The following is a 21,185-nucleotide window of genomic DNA, read 5'->3' as shown; positions in this document are numbered from 1 at the left end:
TAAAATACATATTTGACGAAAATAGTTTGCACGCCTCTTCATCTTCTCAGAGACCCATGTTAATTTTGGCCATTATCTTTAGCCGGGCACAAAGAGCACTACTGCAATTGCTCACCTCCACGTGCCCTCTTCGTATGGAAAGTAATCAATGTCTTCCTTTTTAACACAATTGAACATCAACGCCGCCAATGACCCAAATATTCCTGCAAAAAACCATCAATCACACGCAAATAAAAAAAACCCTAGAAAACGCAAATCTGCTCTGCATCTTAATTGTTTTGGTTTTAAATCTCTTCGTTCTTAAATCGCTGGGAAAAGCCGAGCGGAGAAGATACAGCGGCTGAGTTTTGCAGGGCGGAGAGGATACAGGGGGTGAAGATGAAGAGGCGTGCAAATGGCAAACATGTATTTTAATTGAAAAAAGGACTGAAGAGAGTTAACAGAATTAAACTAGTGTTAAGTTGTTTGCCACATGTCACAAAACTCAGGAGGAAAAGGGGCACAGGGAATTTAGACTCGTGGCAGGGGGAGGGGAAGTTGGAGAATTTAGTGTTCTGTTTTTTTTAAAAAAATTTTAATTTCTTAAACATTTTCAGAACATAAATTGTTTTTTTATTCAAATTTACTTGTTATATTATTATTGGACATGTGAGTTCCATATACATATCACATCATCAACTTTACAGAAATTTCATCATAACCCAATAGTATGACCAAATTAACGTGGGAGGTATAACATAAACGACCAATAATGTTAACAACCAAAAAACATAAGGGACCAAAGACGATAATTTCTCAAATCTCAGAGACCATTTGTGATTAAAAAAAATACCCTTATCTAAAAACACCCAAAAAATTAAAGACTAGAAATGTCGAAAACCTTGCATACGATGGAGTTTTAATTCGTCAATCGACTCATTTAACTTTACCGATATATGATGGAACGCAAGCAAACATTAATTGCGTGTAGAGTTTTCAGCGAGGAAATGAGCAATGAGTGTTGATTTTGTAGGTACAAGAGTGTGAGGAAGAGAATAAACCCTATTTCTCAAAGTGGTTTCCCTATTCTTAATATGATGTACCATTTGACATTAGGGTAATGTTGTCCTTTAACAATCGGGGTAAAATTTGAAATCTAAAAATCGTTAAAAGGTTAGGTGTATACCTAGGAAAGGAAAATAGTTGCGTTTAAATGGAGGCAGACTTACCAAAATGATTGATATCCATTAAATGTGACTATTCTCAAGGAGGGACATTATAATATGGAAAAACTTGTTCAGGGTTCGAGTTACTAATTGGTCACCATTCTCACTGGGAATGGTCACCATTCTCACTGGGAATGGTCACCAAATTTGTGGCCTAATTTACCTTTACATATTAGCACCAATACACCGGCCAAGACAAAATATTAGCTCTACTAATTGATCCTATTGCTGAGAGCTATTCACTTCTTTTGACGAGCGGTTAGCCAAGTGCGGCAGCTTCAACTTCTACCTCCGGATCCTCGTCTGTTGCTGAGATTAATGAAGCAGATTGAATCTTTCCAGCATGATCAAGCCGCATCAAAATGACTCCCCTGAAAAAAATGTATAGTGAGTAAAATGTATGATCACGACATCTGCCAACCACAATAAGAGATGAAAAGGATTTGTCTATAATACATGCAAATCATATCGTTCCATCATAGTGGGTAGTTGAAGCATATTAAGCCAATATATTTCAGAATAGAAGGAAAGGAAATACCAAAGTTGAAGTTTACCTTGCATAGCGAGACTGTATAGAAATATCCCGCACCTTAATTCTATTGACTGTACCACTTTGGCTTACAAGAACCACTTGTTCATCACTTTCTCCATCTTCTGTGAAGTTACATTAAGTTGAACAAAATTCAAGAGATCGCTCATAGATACCGGAAAAAAGCCTCAAATATAGTTTCCAAACATCACCTGCCAAAGAGAAGCCCACCACAAAAACTGCTGCCAAGCGATCCTCCAAGGCAAACTGAAAAAGAGCAGTGAAAAATAGGTTTATTTCTTATTCAGTCTTGAATAAGTAACTTCATAAGGCTTTGAACAAGGAACTTCATAAGCATACCTTATATCCTATCAGGCCAACCCTATTCAATTTGGAGGAGTGAAATCTGCTCAAGGGAACACGCTTTCCATATCCGCTCTCAGACACAAATAACAACCATGGCCCCTTCACACTTCTAGCGCTGTGGAAAAATCAACACAAAATATTAGATTAGCATATCCGGTTATTCGGGTTACATTGCATCTGGAAAATAAATTCAGCTTTAAACCATCTTAATCCCAAGCAACTAGGTTCAACTATGTAAGGCCAATTTTCTTTAGGTCGTTGCAACATTAACCCCTTCCATTTTCAACCTCCCTTTGCTTTTTTTTGTTAGCTGTAACTAGTTAACTAGTAGGTCAACTAGTAGTGACTATCCCTCAGATTTTCTGCCATTCAACCCCTATCATAAATTTGTTTTATTTCTTATTCAGTCTTGCCTCCATTTCCACTCATCCAGCACATCCACTTTCTAGCTACAGATTGCCAACATTCTATCAACATTATTTCTCTTGTATTAATAAATGAGATGCCATTCAGATTGGCCAAATAACCAAACATCCAACCAAAAGCACTTATATTACTAGGTTTTGGTAATTCATGCTTATATAGCAGCAAACCTGAAGTCCAGTATGGTGCTAATCAATGATTAGGTAATAATAAGAAGCTAGAAAAAAAAACAATATGTTATAGAAATTACGCAATATGGGGAGCTTCCAACACCCTCTCCAAGTCTTTTCTCATAGCTGCTGGTATAATGTCCACACTTGCCATCTTATCCCCTTCTTTAAGTCTCATGGCCACTGCCCCCCTAGTGTTTCTCCCTAGTGCACGAATCTGGTACATAACAGAGATGAACGTGATAAGATGCAAATTAGTAAGTACAAAACTCCTTGATGAAATGTAGCCTCCAGATGGTAATATAGCACCAAGAATTTCTAAAACTTTTTTTCTTTTTATTATTATTATTTTTTTTGTAAAATGACCAAGGATATAGGACCACAGGTAGTACTAGTTCTCTACAATAATGAGATTTCTACATGAACATAGTGAAACAACTACAGAAACTCAATTCCAGAGATTTAGGACTTGCAAGTTTTAGACATTTGCGCATAAACGGGTGCCAAAGTGTACGGGAGATACAAGATGATCCCAGCAAAGAGAGAAATAAAGAGACAAACAAGTAAATAAAATGGGAGAACATGGGTAGCCCACAAGAATAGCAATCTCAAGACACAAGAACTTGAATTATAAAATTATTATTGTTCTTCATTTCAAGGGGCTCTACATCTGGAACATGGGGACACCTGAAGTCCAGAGGTTAACAAACTTCTTAAGGATGAAAAAATTGTGCTTAGTAGGTAGGAAAAAATGATATACAAAACATTGTGCCTTGCAATTGCCCTAACACCGCAGTTTAATGATATACAAAATCCAAATAATAGCAAAAGATTCAAACGAGGCTGGTGAGCTACAAGCCTACAAAACAGTAATAATACTAGGAAAAATAACAGTAGTAGTAATGACAATAACAATACTAGTAATAACAACAACAATAGCAATAACAATAACAAATAATTGGTAGTACTAACAATAAGAATAAGAATAACAATGATGATAATAATAATAATAATGGAGTTGGTGAAGGGAGGGCCCCAATTGGTTAAAAAAATAAATAGAAAAAAAAAACCAGCCCCTTCGGGTTATCCTGTTCTTGGAAGAAGTAGAAAAAGGAATAAATTTAGTGATAATTTGACTCTTCGTCGCCTTAGTAAATAGGCGAGAAAATAGAATTTGTTTCTTCGTCTTTACAAAAATAAAAAATAGGAGTAATTAATTGTGACGCGTTCACTAAAAGAAAAAAATCATTTTGTAGCGAATCATTTAGTAAGAAGAAAAAAACAAATACACTTAACACAAAAGCAGAAAAACAAATAATAGTAACCTGGTCCCGTTTTAGTATTTGTTTATTTAAATAAAATATTTTATTAAATGTAAACAGGTTTTAACTGCATACCAATGTGTATATCAATGAGAAGGAAAGTGATGTATACTTACAATATCAGAGGAACTTAAGATGACCATTCCATTCTGTGATGCCATCGCTACAAGGTCATCATTTGTGCAACAACGGACCCATTTTAGCTCATCACCAGGAACCTATCACATGAATGATGATTTGTGAACCAAAAGAAAATTTATGCACGGCTGGAAATACAAGACTTGCACAGAAGGAGAACGAACCAGTTGAATTGCTATGATTCCTGTTGACCTGATTGACGAAAAATAACTCAAAGAGACCTTCTTAATGTAGCCATTGACAGTAAGCATAAGCAAAAACTGATCCGCAGCAAACTCACTCACAGGAATAACAGATGTAATTCTCTCTCCATCTGACAACGATAAGATCTTGCTCCAGTGTAAAAACAATTATTAACCTTCAGCAATTTAAAAAAGAACGCCTGAAAAAGAGACTGATTAGTAAATAAATTACCTGAACCAGTGGTGTACCAGCAGCTGTCCGAGTGCATTCAGGAATTTTATACGCACGAGCAGAGTACACTGTTCCTTTATCACTGCAAACATAACATTTGTAAGTCATCAATCGACAAACATCAAACAAATAAATTTGGAAAAATTGACAATCTTAAGACGGACACCAGATGCAAAAGTCCTTTCATCACAAAAGTACAAAAGCAAACTCCTCCTTAACATTCAAGTCATAGGCAAGCCATAGGTAGGACTCTGGGAACTAGGTTTACACCATCTTTTAGGAAACCCGGAATCAAATGAAACTATCTATCAAGACAAGATTTTAGCCTAGTAAAAGCAACATCTTGTGTGGGCTGTGAGTAATTAATATTTCATACCATAAATTGGTGAATAACCCATGGGACGAGAACAGTTTGTAATTTAAGTTTTTTTTTTTTTTTTTTTTTTAAGAATACCGAGTCGGGCTCTTCTCCTACCCGTATAGAATAGAACATGCTGAGCCAAATCTTCTTCATGTAAAACCTAGAGCATAGAGAAGTGGCAATTTGATAAGGCAAGCCTTTTGTTTTCATTTTGCCAAAGCAGTAAAGAGGCACAATATATTACTGTGCATGATTCCTGAGTTCCTATGTGGTGTTGGTGAAGAAAATTTCACTTGGCGCAACAGGGACTATGGGGAGGATGAATCTTTGAACCATAACATTAATGTCTCAGTAAGTATCTTGAAGTTTTAAAAGGCAAGGCGTACAATTGAGGCGTAAATTATTTCAATAAAATAATATAAAAGTAATTAAAATATTAAAAATATGTGCTAAAATTTATTAAAAAGAAATCTTAGAAGAAGAGTCAATGAGAGAAGGGAGATAGCAGTTGACACAATTGGCGTGAGAATTAGAATAATATGAATTGAGAGCTTAGGTTCGCAGTTTTGGGAGAGTTAGTTGAATTATACATGGTCTGATTTGGGATTGGATTGTATCAGTGGTAGGGGATGAAGAACCTGGTGGTGTTGTAAGGCTTAAACAAAAAAGGATGTGTTCACTTTTTAAACATCCTTCACAAATGATGATGTTTTGATATTAGCCTTCCATGAAACATGGAGTTTTAGTTAAAGGAACCAGCCTACTAGGCAAAACGACTGCATTTCACTTTTAAAAAATTCCAGAAAAGTTAGGCGCGCAGGGCAGGAGTCGTCTTCTTTGCAAGGTGCAGCTGCCATTGTTGCCACTTTTAGCTGCAGCGTGTATGCCTCCAACTGCCTTGCACTGCCCCGCACCCAACGCGTACGCCTTTATGCAATATGCTAGCAACTGTACACCTGAGGCAGTTTGCCGACACCTCTTCCCAACGCCCACCTGAGAAACGCTTTTTAAACCTTCATCTTGTTTATAATCTACTATGCCGCCACAATCCTTGTCCCATTGTCTCTTCAAGCTAACAATATTACATAAAACCTTGGTAGTGATAAGGACAGAAGCATTGGATCTAGTTATACTTCGCCAAATCCCCATTTGGCACAGCCAAGCATAAACCTTTGCCGTCAACATGAAAAACACTAGACCACCAGATTATGAGCCCTCCAATACATACTGAGAGTTCCAAACGTTTTAATCCTTCTAATTACTAGATAAAAGAAACCCTCGCATAAGAAAGCCAAGAGATAAAGTACCTGAAGTACAGAACATGATCATGTGCGCGACAAACAATAAAGTCTGACATTGCATCATTTACCCTCAATTTCCCAACAGATTTGCCAATGGTTCCTCGATTTTGTAGATTGAAAGTGTTAGGTTTCATCCGCTTAACATACCCCTTTTCACTGAATGCCTGACAATTATATGCAAAGAAAACTTTAAGAAAAAAAAATTGAAATACTAATGGGTTCTTTTCTTTTAAATTTTCCTTCTTCGGAAATAAAGGAGGAAAATATAACTTCATGATAAAGAAGGTTTATTAGCATATACCAAAAGCATTTCTTCATTTGGAATAACATCTATGTCATCAAGGTGGCCACTATCACTGTCCTCCAGCATTGAACGCCTTGGACTGGAAAACTTGCTTTTTAACTCATTTGCTTCTTGTTCAATCAACTGATTGAAATAAAAAATAAAAAATAAAAAAAACAGAATTGTAATTCAATTTGAACCAAATGGAGGCAATTAAAGTATCTTCCCTATAAACAGTATGACAGTCATCTTAAGAACATTTAACATCACTTCCAAAATGGGTCGATGAAGTGAAAATGATGATACAAAGACAGCCTATGCACCATTTTTTTCCATAACAGGTTAAATCAACATAACGATCAAGATCCCACTTCCAACCTAATTAAATGCATTCTACACTGCCTCAACAGGAGCGTGGCGCAAGAGGTTCGACCTAATCAAATGTGCATTTTTTAAAATAATATAATACAAAGAAGCACATTGAAAAAAACTATCTGAAGGATTACAAAACAGAGTCCTAAAACTATGTACAATAATCAGAAGAAATATATAATACAAAAGTGTATAACTCAGTAGGTTTATTTCAAAACATGGGGAAAAATTTCAGACAGATATATAGAAATACAGGAATCGACACGTATGTCTAAACATAATGTGTGACGAAAAATGCAAGTCTGAAAATATGTCCTGATCTTTAAAAAGAATTATAAATGACCTCTAAAGTGGCATGCATATACACCTTCACAATACATGCAACCAATTGGTATTAGAACTATACCTGTAATATGTATTTCTTGCTTGACAAGAGTTCTTCTAGTTTTGAAATTTGCTCTTTTAATGATTCACTTTCGTTAATAAACTTTTTCCTCTGCACAATAAGGAGAAAAGGATACGAAGTTATCACCCAAGGTCTCTCATCAAGCAATCAGAAATTACATTTGAATGCACCTCAAGCATGGTAATTCTTCTCAGGCTAATGTCTAATATTGCTTCAGCTTGTTTCTCAGAAAGATTGAACTCTGCATAAAAGAATAAGAGATAATATCAGTACCTTTAACCACGCCTACTGCTTAAAAACAGCCGCCACAATTAAGTAGAAAATATGAAAACAACCTGAAAATAATATTCACCATTGGGTATAAAGACACGAAACTGGCTAAGGTGTAAGCTGGGGAATCTTGCAACTAGAGTTATATATGGCTTCACGAATTATTAAGTTTTCAAATTAGAGCATTCAACCCAAAATAAATTGGAAATAAGAGGCCCATATTTCATGGCTTCAGCTTGGGAAGTAGATCTTTGAACACAGTTGATTCGCTAAGGAATACATTTAAGAAAAAGGAAATCAAAACACCAGGGTATGGATAGAATACAGATAAAAAAGCCTGCATTCCAGAGCTGATTTCAAAGAAAACCAAACCCTAGACATCAAGGAAATTTGAATAACAAAATTGCAAAACATGATTACATTCTGTTACTGAACTGGAACTCTCATCTACTCCCAAAAAAACCTTGCTAAGTCAGGCATTAAATAAACCCTACCCCTAAGAACTAAGTTCGAAAAAAAATAATAGATTATTGGAAGATTCTAATTAGTAAAACCATAAGCATCCTTAAACTTGTTAAACTTGTGTTGCACTAGACCCCAGGTGCCAAAAAAAATAATTTCACACGTTTTAGGCAAGAAATTTCATTGATCAAAAGAAGCAAACACAAAGCACATGACAAAAAATCTACTGCACCAAAAAATGTTCATCGCAGCAGAAGCTAGAAAGCGAAAAAACAGAAAAACAATACATGCAGAACAACAGAAGTTTAATGACACAGCCAAGTGCTTTTGAACCACAACTTCTACTTTAAGTTGAAGAAAATGAAAAGCTCAAAAACATAGGGGAGCTTACCGCTCCTTAGACCAGATGATGCAATTGCATTGCTAGAAGATTCTCTTAGTATACGAATTACTGCATCCAAATTATCCAGGCCCACAACAATGCCCTATTTCAACAAGAAAATACATAAGGACTATGAGTCTGTAGTATGGTGAAATAAATATGAATCCAGTAAAATAGAGTCACAATAACACAGCAGTACATAAAGACAAGCTAGAATAATGTGAAATGCAATGGGAAAAAGAATGAAATCTTCTCAAGTTTACACCTGTGGTTTAGAGCACACATCCAAGGACATGTATGGATGTCCAAAAACATCAAAATAATCACTTTGAGACGACTTATGAATAAACCTATCTAGAATTAGAAGGAAAATAAAATTAATAAAAAAAGGTAGCATACCGCAACAATATGTCTTCTTTCCTGTGCTTGTGAGAGTTTGAACTTGGCACGTCTCTCAATAACAGAACATCTGAAGTCTAAGAATGCCTGTGAATATTCATTAACAAAGGTAATATTTAGTACAGCCCCACCATTTGGTACATTGAGAACCTTGTACCAAAACAAATACCAATATCTTAATGCAAGAATATCATAATCTCAATACAACAATGAATGAGTACGTTTTCCTTTTGTTGTATGATCGAGGATAATTTCTCCTCTTGATTATCAATACAAAAGTACAACAATGAATGAGTTAAGCATCAATACTTAGGAGTGATGAACCAAATATTAACCATTCACTACATGCTTTAAAACCAAAGGAGCAAAATTAAATAAAAAATCAGTAACCAGGTAGGTTGAGATAAGACAAACTATCCAAGATTTGAAGCCATTAAATGTCCCAACAGAGTAATACAAAAGCTGAGCAAAAACATTATCCATGAAATCAGAATCTAAATTTTCCAATAAATGTTTTCCTGAATAGACTTACTGATGTAGTACAGCCTGTAGGTATTAGATTAATCACTTAAACAATACAACAGAGAGAATATAAGAGATCAAGGAGAAGAAAATATAGATCGAAGAGATGAAAGAAAGGGCAGAAACAGTAGAACAAAGAAGAATATCAGAGATCGAGGAGAAGAAAATATAGATCAAAGGGGCGAAAGAAAGGGGCAGAAATCATAGAGTTCTATAAAAGGTTTACTCAACATTCAGAACTAAATGGGGGTATTTATAGCAAACTAAAACCTAGACATAATAGGATAAAAATCCCTTGCTTAAACAGAAATCCTAACCCAAATAAAATAGGAAACTTAAAACTAGAAACCTGGAAATCTGGAAAAGTAGAAATCCTACTAGAATTTGGAAAATTAGTGAATCTATGAAACAAATACATTAGGAAACTAATAAATTTAGGTCCTACGTGTCCTGCATCACTTACATAGTTAATAGGAGCAGGGGAACTCAAAAGCCAATAAAATATAAGCCAGGGGGCTCAAGAATTTGAACTAACCAACCCATTGAAGTGAAATATTTTTGAATTACCAAAAAAGTTTGCCATACTAGAGTAACATATTTTCATATGGCAATTTAATAAGGCATATATCTTCAGATGATGGCCTCTTGACAGTTTCTCTTTTTCTTTCGACATTGAGGTCTCTTGAAAGTTTGGACAATACCTTTCTGCTTTTAAGTTTTGAATGCATTCAAAGAAATCAGAAGAATTTCACTATCCAAGAACTCTTTCCAAATTGTAGTTGATTTCAATGCATCAGCTCTTGTCAATTTTTTCAAAGACGACTACGATACTAGTCAAACTGTCAGTACCTAAAAGTGCTAGCAATGTTAAAATAATTCGTACTTGCACAAATCAAACTAGATATCAGAAACTAGAACACTATAATCCAACAAGATTTATTTGATTTTCCATATCAGTAGCTGACCAAATTATTATATGCTTATTGAATAAGTTTTCTTTTTGCAGCTTCTACATGAACAGTACACTAACATGTCCATGTGCTGCAACTATTTCCATAGCCATAAGTTAATTTTATTTATTTATTATATATTTAGTTTAGTTAACTAGGAATCATACATTTCACAGAATACAATTCTCATGGGAGTGACAACAATGCTGGGAATTCTTTCAGATTGATGGCTAAGCATTCCTGAAAGACTTGGAAGTACAGAAGTACTGCCCCTTTCAAGACAGTATCAACAGAAATAGATGAACGGCTAAAACTGATCAACAATAAAAATTCCACCTTGCCACAAATCCCTGACAGTTTGACCATTTTTGCTGCATCGACATATAAGAAAGTGTAGTGTTTCTATTGTTTTAATTCTATCTCTGAACTTTACTACTTCAGCAGAAAATGTAAATCCTAAGACTCCTAGGTCAGTTTGTTTTGACAGAAAATTATAACAATTACCTAGGTTGCAATTCCTTGATGTTTGTTTGAACCCAACCAAAAAAAAAAAAAAAAAAAAGGATTTCCCGTTTAGAGAACTTCTCTAAAGCACAAGCATTTCCTTAATTCTTTTTCACTACTTTACTGACAAGATTTATTACAACTTTAGCTACCTTAGTGCCTCACGTGTTTCCTCTACAAATAATACTTACATTAAAGGAGACATAGCGGTGCAGTAAAAACGAAAACACATAAAAAACCATATAAAGTCCAGTAGAACTCATGAAAACAGCAGCCCAAGTAGCGTGAATTACAAAATGATTCTTAAGGGAAAACAAATTCAAGCAAGAAAAAACATTTTCTTGAAATAGCTTACCTACAATATACAAATATATTAAAATAGCATATATGCATGAGTGAGCAAGTGGGTCAGTGGGTGGGCATTTATACTGGAGAGATTAAACTTAGGTAGTCACCTGCAGCAACTGCTTTAGACCCATCTGCTTAGGTTGCCCATTATGAATACTGTGAATAGACAAATTACCAAATGAAAACCCAAGCATTGTGATGAATCATTTGAGCAAGAAAGTTCAATCAAGAAAATATAGTGTACTTCTAGAACAATGGAAAGCCATAATTTAGTAACACCAGAATCATTTTGAAAGAAGAAATTCATCCAATCGGATCGTTAATTAATATCATTATGTGTGGCATTTCAATGAAGGCTACAATGTACACATGCTTCTTGGTTGCACCACTATGTGGATCATATCTAAACAAATTTCTAAGGCTACATTCTAGTGATATTGACAATATTTCACTGACATTTCTGTTTTCTTAAATGAAAAAAAAGGCAGCTTCTGCCATGCAAGCATGGTGGACAAGTATTCCACACCTTCACAAAATTACCTTGTGTTTGTCCAATTGTATCTCCCAAAACCTACTCCAATCTCAAAAACAGCAGCTTATAAAGTACTTCATACAAGCTGGAAACCAAACTCAGTGGCGTAGATTTATCCTTTCCCATTGAACCTTTTGCCTTCGCAATAAGGCATATGTATGTCTAATAGGTTATTGCATTTATCATCCATCCTTTTGGAACTTTTCAAAGGCTTTCATCAAATTTGCCTCCAAAATATCCCAATTCCCAACAATGTTGAAACAAATGAAATGAAAAACCAACAGGCCCGGAGCCTTCAAAATCAGAACTTTGTGTTTAGTTTTATCACACAATCCTTGTATTTGGGATATTCTTATTACAGCTCAGCTTTTGACTAAAATTATTTAATTCAACGACAATAGACTAATTTAATTTTCTTTATAAAATTAGTTTCCAAATCTAAATATTTTGGTACCTTGAAGTTATAATATTCAATCAAAGTCATAACTTTCAAGGCCAAAATGCAAGTTTCAATTTTTAGCCCTAAAAATCAACTAGAGAAGTATAGGGAGAGAAATTGCACACACCAGTGGAGAACCAAAAGCCAGAATCTTAAATCTCTACGAATGTTCTTGAATGATGATAAAGATATCACTCACCCAACCATGTTACAACTAAAGCTGCATTGAAGAGATGTGAGGCGATAAAGATTATTCAGAACAATTGATGGGTCAGATCCTCGCTTGAGCTGAAAAGAGGACGAAAATAGATCATAATCCAATTGCAGAACCCCTTTTTTATTTTTAGAAGAATAGCAAAACCGTTTTACTAATTAAATCTCCCATAGTATTGTGAATTCTTCAGAATGTTAGTATTTAAAAGCTACAAAGTAGTCATAGCAGAACAGAATTAAAAATAAATAAATAAATTGCATACCTCAATGACAACACGCATTCCAGAGCGATCACTTTCATCCCTAATATCGCTTATGCCTTCTAAACTCTGTAGAAAAAAAGGACAAAAGTATAAATAAATACTAAAACAAGAACATATTAGGTAACATATCTTCAATGAAAAAGCTGCATCCCTAATATAAGGTCAACAAGACATCAACATCTAAGAATAAATACTAAAACGAGATAAGAATTAAGAACAATGTATGACCTTATTACTTTAATAAATTTCATGTGAGTGATACAGCACATAACTTAGATGAATATATTGGTACTTATTGGATTTAATATAGCCACATATCAAATAAGAATTACAATACTAACAAATGCATTTGGACCCTAAACACTGGAATCTTTCAGATTAGAATCAAATAACATATATAAAAACCAATCACAAAACTACCTTTTTAATGAAAAATTACAATCCAGCAGTTTTTAAAGGATCATTTGCTACTTGCAAGAATGTCACCTTATTTTCCACAAGTTCGGCTATCTTCTCCACGAGGGCTGATTTGTTGGTTTGGTAAGGGATCTGACTCATTCACAAAGTATAAAATCACTATAAAAAATAAACTCTTTAATGATAATCTAAGCCTACATGCATATTTAATGCAAACCAGACAAGAAGACAAAGGCAAACCTCCTTTATGATAATTGCACTTCTCTTTGTTCTAGAATCAAGCAATTCAACATCAGTTTTCCCTCTGACCACAATGCGTCCTTTCCCAGTTCGATATGCCTCCAAAATGCTTCACAAAATGAACATTTATCCAAACATTATGATTGCGCAAACATAAATGTCCATGAATGTTCTTACCCACATGCACAAGAACAAACACACATATATAAGGAAGATGCAGCCAGCATAAGCAAAAGGGATAATTCTGCCACCATGGCAATCCTTTATTACTCTCAGCATTTGTATTATATTACATCTTCAATTACACTAGTATATACTATTTTAATCTATCTTCACCTTTAGCTCAAGTTTCTTGGCAATTTTACTTATTCAGAAAATGAAACAAAACTGTTTGTGCGAATAGAGTAGCACCCATGAATTTAGCAGCAAGTATGCAACATAAGACGTATCACCACTTCCCATCATCACAGTCAATTTGAAAGCATCCCTTTAATACAACCTATTCAAACGTTATACAAAAACTGGTAAAGGAATGAACCATGCTTTACTACAAGGAGGAGGCTATCACTTCTTCGTCCAAGCTTACTAGAATGAACCATGCTTTACATAGCAAAGGAATGGTTCCAACTTACCCAAGGTTTCCCATAATCAGTCCTCCAGTTGGAAAATCAGGCCCTGGCATGTATTCCAGTAATTCTTGCAACTGTCACAGGGAAAACCAAATGTCAAATACTCGAAAGGAAAAATGAAACGGAAAATAAAGTGAACACAAAAACAAAAATGGGTCGATAGAAAGCAAAGTTCTTTTTAGTTAACATGAGGGTACGAATTATGCCCAATAGCTCTAACTTCTATGGAGAACAGTGATGGCAATGATAAAGTCATACTTTAACATTACTGTATAGCCAATCATTGAGATTCTTTTATATCAAAGTTTCAAATCATCTTAATGGACAACAAAACTACAGGTGCAACACGAAATTTCTCAAAGACTACTTCCAAAAGTTATTGAGCAGCGCCACATGCAAAAAGGAATTCTCTGATTGGTTTTAAAGGAATTGACAGAAGATAAGTGTATATGATGCTACATTAAAGACTTGTAACTCTTGCCTAAACATATTTGTTTGCCATTAAACCCAAATTGTTATATACTAATCATGGATACAGTTTATACGTAAAATTGATGCCCAGTTGATTAGTTTTGTATTTCCTGAAGTTTCATTCAAAAATTCCATACTTTATAAGAAAAATTTATCATTTTCATTCATTTCAATATTTCCAGCAATATTTTCAGTGACATCAAGATTTTCATCCTTGGATGTAACAAAGGGAAATAATAGATTCATTTCAACTATCTTATAAGTTGATAGAAAAGAAGCAATTTTTCCATGTAGACAAAGACTCAAGTTTATGTCAAAGACTCTTCCCCAACTGACTCCAAGTTGGTACATAATGTGTAAAATGTTAGAAGAGAATGCAGATCATTGTTTGTCCATTGTCGGGTACCTTTAAACTTGTGGTGTTTACTATTCAAGGAGGTTGGAGTCATTTGGGTAATTCCACAAGGGTGCCCTTCATTGGTTAGTGAAAGTCTTGCTGCTTTTGGTAGAGGAAATAAGGCTCGGGTCTTACGGGGTTGTTGCCAAATGGCTGTCCTATGGGTGATCTGGATGAAGAGGAATGAGGGGATGGGGGTAGAAGAGCTGTGGGAGAGGGTGAGGTTTTTGTCGTCCCTTTGGGCTTCGGTTACATCAGATTTCAGGGATCTTTTCCTTTTTATTTTGCTAAATTGGGAGTCATTTATAGGGTAATGTGTTTTTGTAGGTTTCGTTGTTTTTTATTTGTAATCATTTGTAGTTTGTTTTTGGTGGACTCCTTGTTCACTATCTCTTGTCTATCTTAGATTATCTTTAAATAAAATTTGTTTCTTTTCAACCCCAAAAAAAAAAGGGGGGGGCAGTCCTTTGAAGGATACAGCAGAACTTCATTTTTAAAAAAAGAAAACTAATTTAAACATACCTAATTAATATAAAATAAATAAAAGGTCTCGCCACTTACCGTAGCTTCTGGATTGTGAATTAACACACTAAGAACATCTACCAACTCTCCAAGATTATGCGGAGGAATGTTGGTTGCCATGCCAACCTGAAAATTAATTTAACAATATGTGAATTGAAGATATACAATTACTGAGGAAGAACAAGAACAAAAAAGAAAAATACCGCAATCCCAGAAGCACCATTCAGTAATAAAGTTGGAAGTCGAGCAGGTAAAACTGATGGCTCCTTTTGTGAATTATCAAAATTCGGAGTAAAATCAACCTGCACCAAATGAACCACATCATGCAAAAACAAATTAATGAAGAATAATATTTTATGACTAGATAATGTATGGAACAGCTCTGACCGTATCTTGATCTAAATCTGCCAATAACATTGCTTCTGTCAGTGGCTGCAAAAATAAAGCGTCGATATGGTTATTACTAAAGATAAAAATATTTCTTATAAACAAAAAGCATGTAGCAAAAAGGGGAATTAATGCACCATATATATCTGCATGTCTAGTACATCATGGCATAAAGTTCACTGTAAAAGTTAGCAATAAGAGATTTTTTGGGACCCGAATTAAATTTAAATAATAATGTTTATTTTTATAACCTATCGATGATGGGGGAAACTATTCATGATGACACATTTACTTGAACAACCAGCTATGTGGCACAGGGACTTGTAAAAGAGCTGCCCAAGGCAAAATTATAAATATTAAAAATATAAAAATTGGCTTTGAACAATGGTTCCCCCTACACTCCCTCAATTTGTGTAAATGCAGCATTTTCGCACTCTGCCAATGTGCAATAGGCATTAAGTAAACACTCTGGAACAAGATCTTTTAACTTTTAGAGCACTAAAAAATTACTCACAACATCACTATAATGACATACATACTGAGAGAAGGAAGGGGGATGAGAGAGGGGGGAGAGAGAGAGAGAGAGGTTGCCCCATTTCTTGAATAGAATATAACCTAAAGATCTTAATATTCATCTTGATATCATGATTATTAAGAATCCATACAGTGTTCAAAGTAACTAAAATATCTGAACATACTTCCAATCTGCACTCTGTGTAACGCATGGCAGCTGCAGGATCAGCATCAATCGACCCAAAATTCCCATGCCCTTGGATTAATGGGAATCGTAGGGAGAAATCCTGGAAAATTAAGATTCAAAGCAATCAGGAGAACACATGAACTAAATAACTATTTATAATGTGATCTAAATCAATATTTACAAAGAGAAAAAGTTCAAAAACAAATGGAGTAGAATCCAGAAAGCTGGAATTTTTTTATACGAGGAAAAAAAAAATTTCCAAAAAATAAGTAATGAAATTTTATTGTAAAGACATTAAGGGGCATCACCTAGTATATACAGCAAATAAACATAGAAATAGAAAATCATAGGAGGCAGCAACCGATGTTGCTTGTCCATCCAAAGAATTATCAATGATGTTGAGCTTCCATTCTCCAAATTGACTGTTCCATCCCTCAAAAGCTCTTTGGTACTTAATTTCCAACCATGGATGCCTAAAGATGTGCAATTTTTTTTTTTTATGGTAAGAAAAAATCTATTGAAAAATAAAATAAAGTATATCCACTGGATAGATTGCCCACCAAAACAATACATCAACATAACAGGAACAGAAAAACAAGATTAGACTGAAAATAGTACTATTTCTCTCACAATTGGAACCCCAAAAACAGATTAGACTGTACAGGTGCTTTCCAAAACTCGAAGACACAGAAGCCTAGAGTTGAGACCAAAATCTGACTTTACCCCATAACACCTCCATCCCCACACCACTATAATTCACAAAAATCTTATTACACCTCGCCAGCCAAATTACAAAAAAGTTGCAGAGAGTATTTATCTATAACCATTATAATTACACTTTTCAAAAAACCTACCATGTCATCCAGAGAAGACATGGTCAACACAAGATGATAGCACTCAAATATCCGCATACAAAGAAAGAATACATCGCCCTGTTTCAGAATTATTCTAAAGAAACTAACTCCTACAGCTGAGAAAACTAAAAAAAATGTAACAAATGAGAATAATGGAACACTACAAGAAGGCCATCCAGAAAAAGAAAAAGAAAAGAGATCGCAGATGTTGAAGTATTTTTTGTATTGACTACTAGCTTATCCGTTTTTACTTCTGTAATGAATTCATGTATTGGTTAATAGAAAAAGTTATTGTTACCTGAGCCATTCGCACCAAGGAATCATAGACAGCAGTGTCACCATGGGGATGAAACTTTCCTAGAACCTGCATCCAAGCATTTTCTATCAATCGTAAATATAAATATTGGGAATTCATAAAAATGACACAGAAAGCCTCTGATTACTAACCTCTCCAACAACTCTAGCACATTTCTTGAATGGTTTTCGTGACGCAAGCCCCAATTCATGCATTGCATACCTGTAGTTTGAGAACAATACAGAACAAATTAAACATCGCTCACAGAAATCCTTTTCTTCCCAGAAAATTTTCTCAGGAACCATACAATCTACTAAGCAAACATCACTCACAAAATACGACGGTGCACAGGCTTCAAACCATCGCGAACATCCGGCAGGGCGCGGCCGAGCAGGACAGACATAGCGTAGGCCATGTAGGCTTCAGTGGCCTCCTTGTGGAGCTCAACACGAACGATTCTTTCTTCGCTGTTCTCACTTGTGTCCTTGACCAGCACACTTCCATTCCCATTCTGCCCCTCGCCTGGGTCCTCCTTTTGCGGGTCGTCCTGGAGCCTCGCTTTGATTGGGCGGACGTGGGTCCCGGGACGGGAGGACGATGCGGACAGGAAGCGGAGCTCCGACAGGTTGTGACGAAGACTGGAAAATCGGGTAGGGTAGAGCGGGGCAGCGAGGCGGTAGCGGAGGATGGAGGAAGAAAGGCGAAGACTGGAAGCTAAGGCCATGGTAGGGGTTTGGGGAGAAACTGAGGGTTTCATAGAGATAGGGCTGAAGGCGCCATTTGGGGATTTTGGGGTTTCAGCTACAATCTAAAACCCTGGCTTGCGATTGCTTTTGGAATTTCGAGGCCTCTTGCGCGCCAAGATGTATGTGGGTTTTTGGATTGGAAGCACGGCACGTGACTTTCTAAGAGCAGTTTAAAGGATTACGCACAAAAGCATTTCAAAGGATTATGTAAAGTGTTAGTTGGATAGGAAATGCTAGTAACTTTTTCTCTAATTTTTTTTTTTTTTTTGGACATTCTCTTTTCTTGTCATGATAAATGTTACTTTCCTTACACTTAAAACAATGTCATTAATATATCACACAAATTAGTTTTTGTTTTCCAAATTTACCTTTATTGAATGTATTAGCTTTTATATTTCCTTCAACTTTCCAAATTTACCCTTATTGAAGGTTAGAGAGAAGGTTATTAGCATTTCCCTAGTTGGATTAGTCAAGTTTTTGGTGAGCTTCCAACTTGGTTTCCCCACTCCTCCTTCTATTGAAAGGACCAACATTTTTCTAGGTAGCCAAATTGCAATGTGTAACATCCCAACCCAAATTTAAGTATTTGTTTAATTTAATTAAATAAATAAATTATGAAATTACAATTTTGCTCTTCAAAATAGGGTTATTTTGGTCACTTTTTAATCTGGAATGTTTTGGGGAAACGAATGGGACCATGACATAGATTGTGTTGAGACGAGTTCGTATACACGTAGTGTGCTTAAATCGGAGTTGAAACAATGAAGTTACGATCAACATAAGCATAATGGCACAATCGTAAATATTTCAAAGTTGTTTTTTTTAAAACATGAATCCCTCTCTCTCTCTCTCTCTCTCTCTCTCTCTCACAATCCTTCTGCGAGCGACAATCCCCCTTTGAAATGGCCGATCAGTTTTTGCTTCACCGCCGCCACCTTCGGCCACCCCGATCAATGGGTGACCTGCTCCGCTCCCTCTTTGCATCTCACCCTCCGCCGCCCCAGCCCCCAACTGCCGTCGCCGTCACTGAAATACAAAGAAAACCGGCCGATTTTTACCCAAAACTTCCACCGCTCGTTCTAGCGATTTTGGCCACCAATTTCTTCGATCTAAGTATGCTTTTTCATCCTCTCATTGTGTTCTAGCTGATGGTTGGGTTGATTATCAATTTCTGTGATTTGGAACTCAAATTATCGCTTAAAGTTTGGCCAGTTTTTGGCTAGTGTTTCTGGTAAGTTTCGGTCACTTTTTGGCCATGGAACAAGAACAAAGGTTGCTCCACTCATTGTCCTAATCATGCAATATAGGTCTTGATCAATGATTTGGAATTTTCCTATCACCGGAATTTTTCTGGACACCCACACGTTGCCGGCGCGTGTGGCAGCTCATGGGCATTGTTTGGGTGACCCTTTTGGTCCTAAAAAGCTCCACATGCCATCCCGAGCAAGACGATATGCTCATATTTGAATTTGGTTATCATTTGATTGTCAATCGGATTACGCATATTAGGCGTTATCCGGGTTCGATATGTTCAGACCATTAGATTAACCCCAATTTCATATATGTTGATCTAGGCATCTCTAGGATCATGTAGGAATTTGCAAATCGTGAATCGGAACCTAGATGCTTTGATTCATTGATTAGGTTAAACGATAATCGTCCAATCGTACGATCTTGAGCGATCCGATTGTTCAATTTGGACCAAACTTGCAGGACATGCGTTATAAACCTTGTTGAACTCATCGAAACTTTCGAATGGAAATTTAGGTCGTGGGCCCCGCGGGGCCAGTTGACCAACTTCAAAAAGTTTGAGCACTCAGTTGACCAAGCATCTTCCAAAACTAATTCATCATCCAGGACACATAGTTGGACCTTAGGAACTTCTCATTTGACGTACACACACTTTAATCCCTGAAAATTAGGAATTTGTTTTAAAGTCCTCGTTCGAAGTGCCTTATTTTAATATCGTCCTAGCGTTCTTAAATAGGTACTCCGACAACTCATACTCAGCAGGCGAGGCCCTCTCAGGGTCAAGCAGCGTGGGACTACTTGTGAGTGGACTTTGTTTTTAAACTATAATCATTATTTTCAAGAATGGAAAAAATATGCTTAATGGTTTCTTGATTATTGAGTTATTATTTATTTAAATGATGAATATAATATCATTATGAAAGTATTGGAATTATATTCGAATAATTGCTAATTGTGAATATTTTGAATGGATATGTATTATTTTTTAGAATGACTATTTATACGTGTATATGTGTTGAGTACATGGGGTTCTTGGGAAGAGTTATGAAATGTGGATTGGGCTGTGGTTTAAGTTAGTTTGAGTGCTATTAGCACTACCCTATGTACCTCCCCGGATTTGGAATACTTGGTTTGGAAATGTTGGAACTATGGGATACTTGGATATGTTGGAACCCGGACACCCTTGATGGGGTATTTCGTAGACCCATAGCGGGGTTAGTCTGCACTCGTAGGACTTGTCACAAACGTACGAGTATTGAGGATTCTACTGTACATGCTGTTGAGCTTAGTCCTAGTTGGACAACTCGTTCCCTAGCCACATAGTCAATTGAGGATTCTTCCATGTGGACTTATCAAACAATCCCCCGGTTGGATTGTTTCCCCAGTACAAACTTGGTAGTGGTCACCATGGCACCATATTTTTGACACAATTTTTGGACCATTAGATTACTCCACTTTTAATGGTTGAGATTAAACCTGACATAGCAAAACAATATTTTTGTTCTTTAATTAATATTTATACATTGGGATTAAAATTCTGATACCATATAAATTAAGAATTCATTCTCTCTCATCTCATTAATTATCTTTAATTCATTCATTCTCTCTCTTCTAAAGAGAATTGACGTTCTCCTTTGCCTCTGCTTCTTCTCTCTCTCTCTCTCTCTCTCTCTCTCTCTCTCTCTCTCTCTCTCTCTCTATC

The 21,185-nt window shown here is 35.8% G+C and overlaps 1 protein-coding gene across 1 annotated transcript; it reads right to left on the bottom strand.

Annotated features, from left to right (window-relative positions):
* Positions 1-1,204: 1,204 nt before the first annotated feature.
* Positions 1,205-18,353, bottom strand: LOC117619295 (DNA gyrase subunit A, chloroplastic/mitochondrial). The gene is made up of 27 exons (XM_034349214.1): positions 17,819-18,353; positions 17,639-17,708; positions 17,490-17,555; positions 16,336-16,437; positions 15,638-15,682; positions 15,454-15,552; positions 15,290-15,376; positions 13,864-13,934; positions 13,232-13,340; positions 13,061-13,123; positions 12,575-12,640; positions 12,298-12,386; positions 11,235-11,283; positions 8,804-8,890; positions 8,414-8,507; positions 7,461-7,531; positions 7,291-7,380; positions 6,531-6,656; positions 6,236-6,393; positions 4,568-4,649; positions 4,318-4,482; positions 4,132-4,233; positions 2,774-2,910; positions 2,095-2,215; positions 1,947-2,001; positions 1,760-1,859; positions 1,205-1,576 (listed from the first exon to the last, which is right to left on the bottom strand). Exons 1-27 carry the CDS (start codon positions 18,241-18,243, stop codon positions 1,465-1,467), a joined length of 2,841 nt encoding a protein of 946 aa, XP_034205105.1. The 5' UTR covers positions 18,244-18,353; the 3' UTR covers positions 1,205-1,464.
* Positions 18,354-21,185: the final 2,832 nt, after the last annotated feature.

The sequence above is a fragment of the Prunus dulcis genome, chromosome 2 (genome assembly GCF_902201215.1).
Source record: "Prunus dulcis chromosome 2, ALMONDv2, whole genome shotgun sequence".
Lineage (NCBI taxonomy): Eukaryota > Viridiplantae > Streptophyta > Magnoliopsida > Rosales > Rosaceae > Prunus > Prunus dulcis.
Note: the sequence above shows the minus strand (reverse complement) of the source record. Positions and strands in the feature narration are given on the sequence as shown.

What these genes read in the sequence shown, in the direction of transcription:
- LOC117619295 (XM_034349214.1), bottom strand. Translation starts at nt 18,243, where the DNA reads ATGAAACCCTCAGTTTCTCCCCAAACCCCTACCATGGCCTTAGCTTCC. An exon ending in ATCATCTGGTCTAAGGAGCG is followed by an intron (nt 7,532 to 8,413) that starts GTAAGCTCCCCT and finishes TCTTTTATGCAG; the next exon opens with AGTTCAATCTTTCTGAGAAA. An exon ending in CTGGTACACCACTGGTTCAG is followed by an intron (nt 4,483 to 4,567) that starts GTAATTTATTTA and finishes CACTGGAGCAAG; the next exon opens with ATCTTATCGTTGTCAGATGG.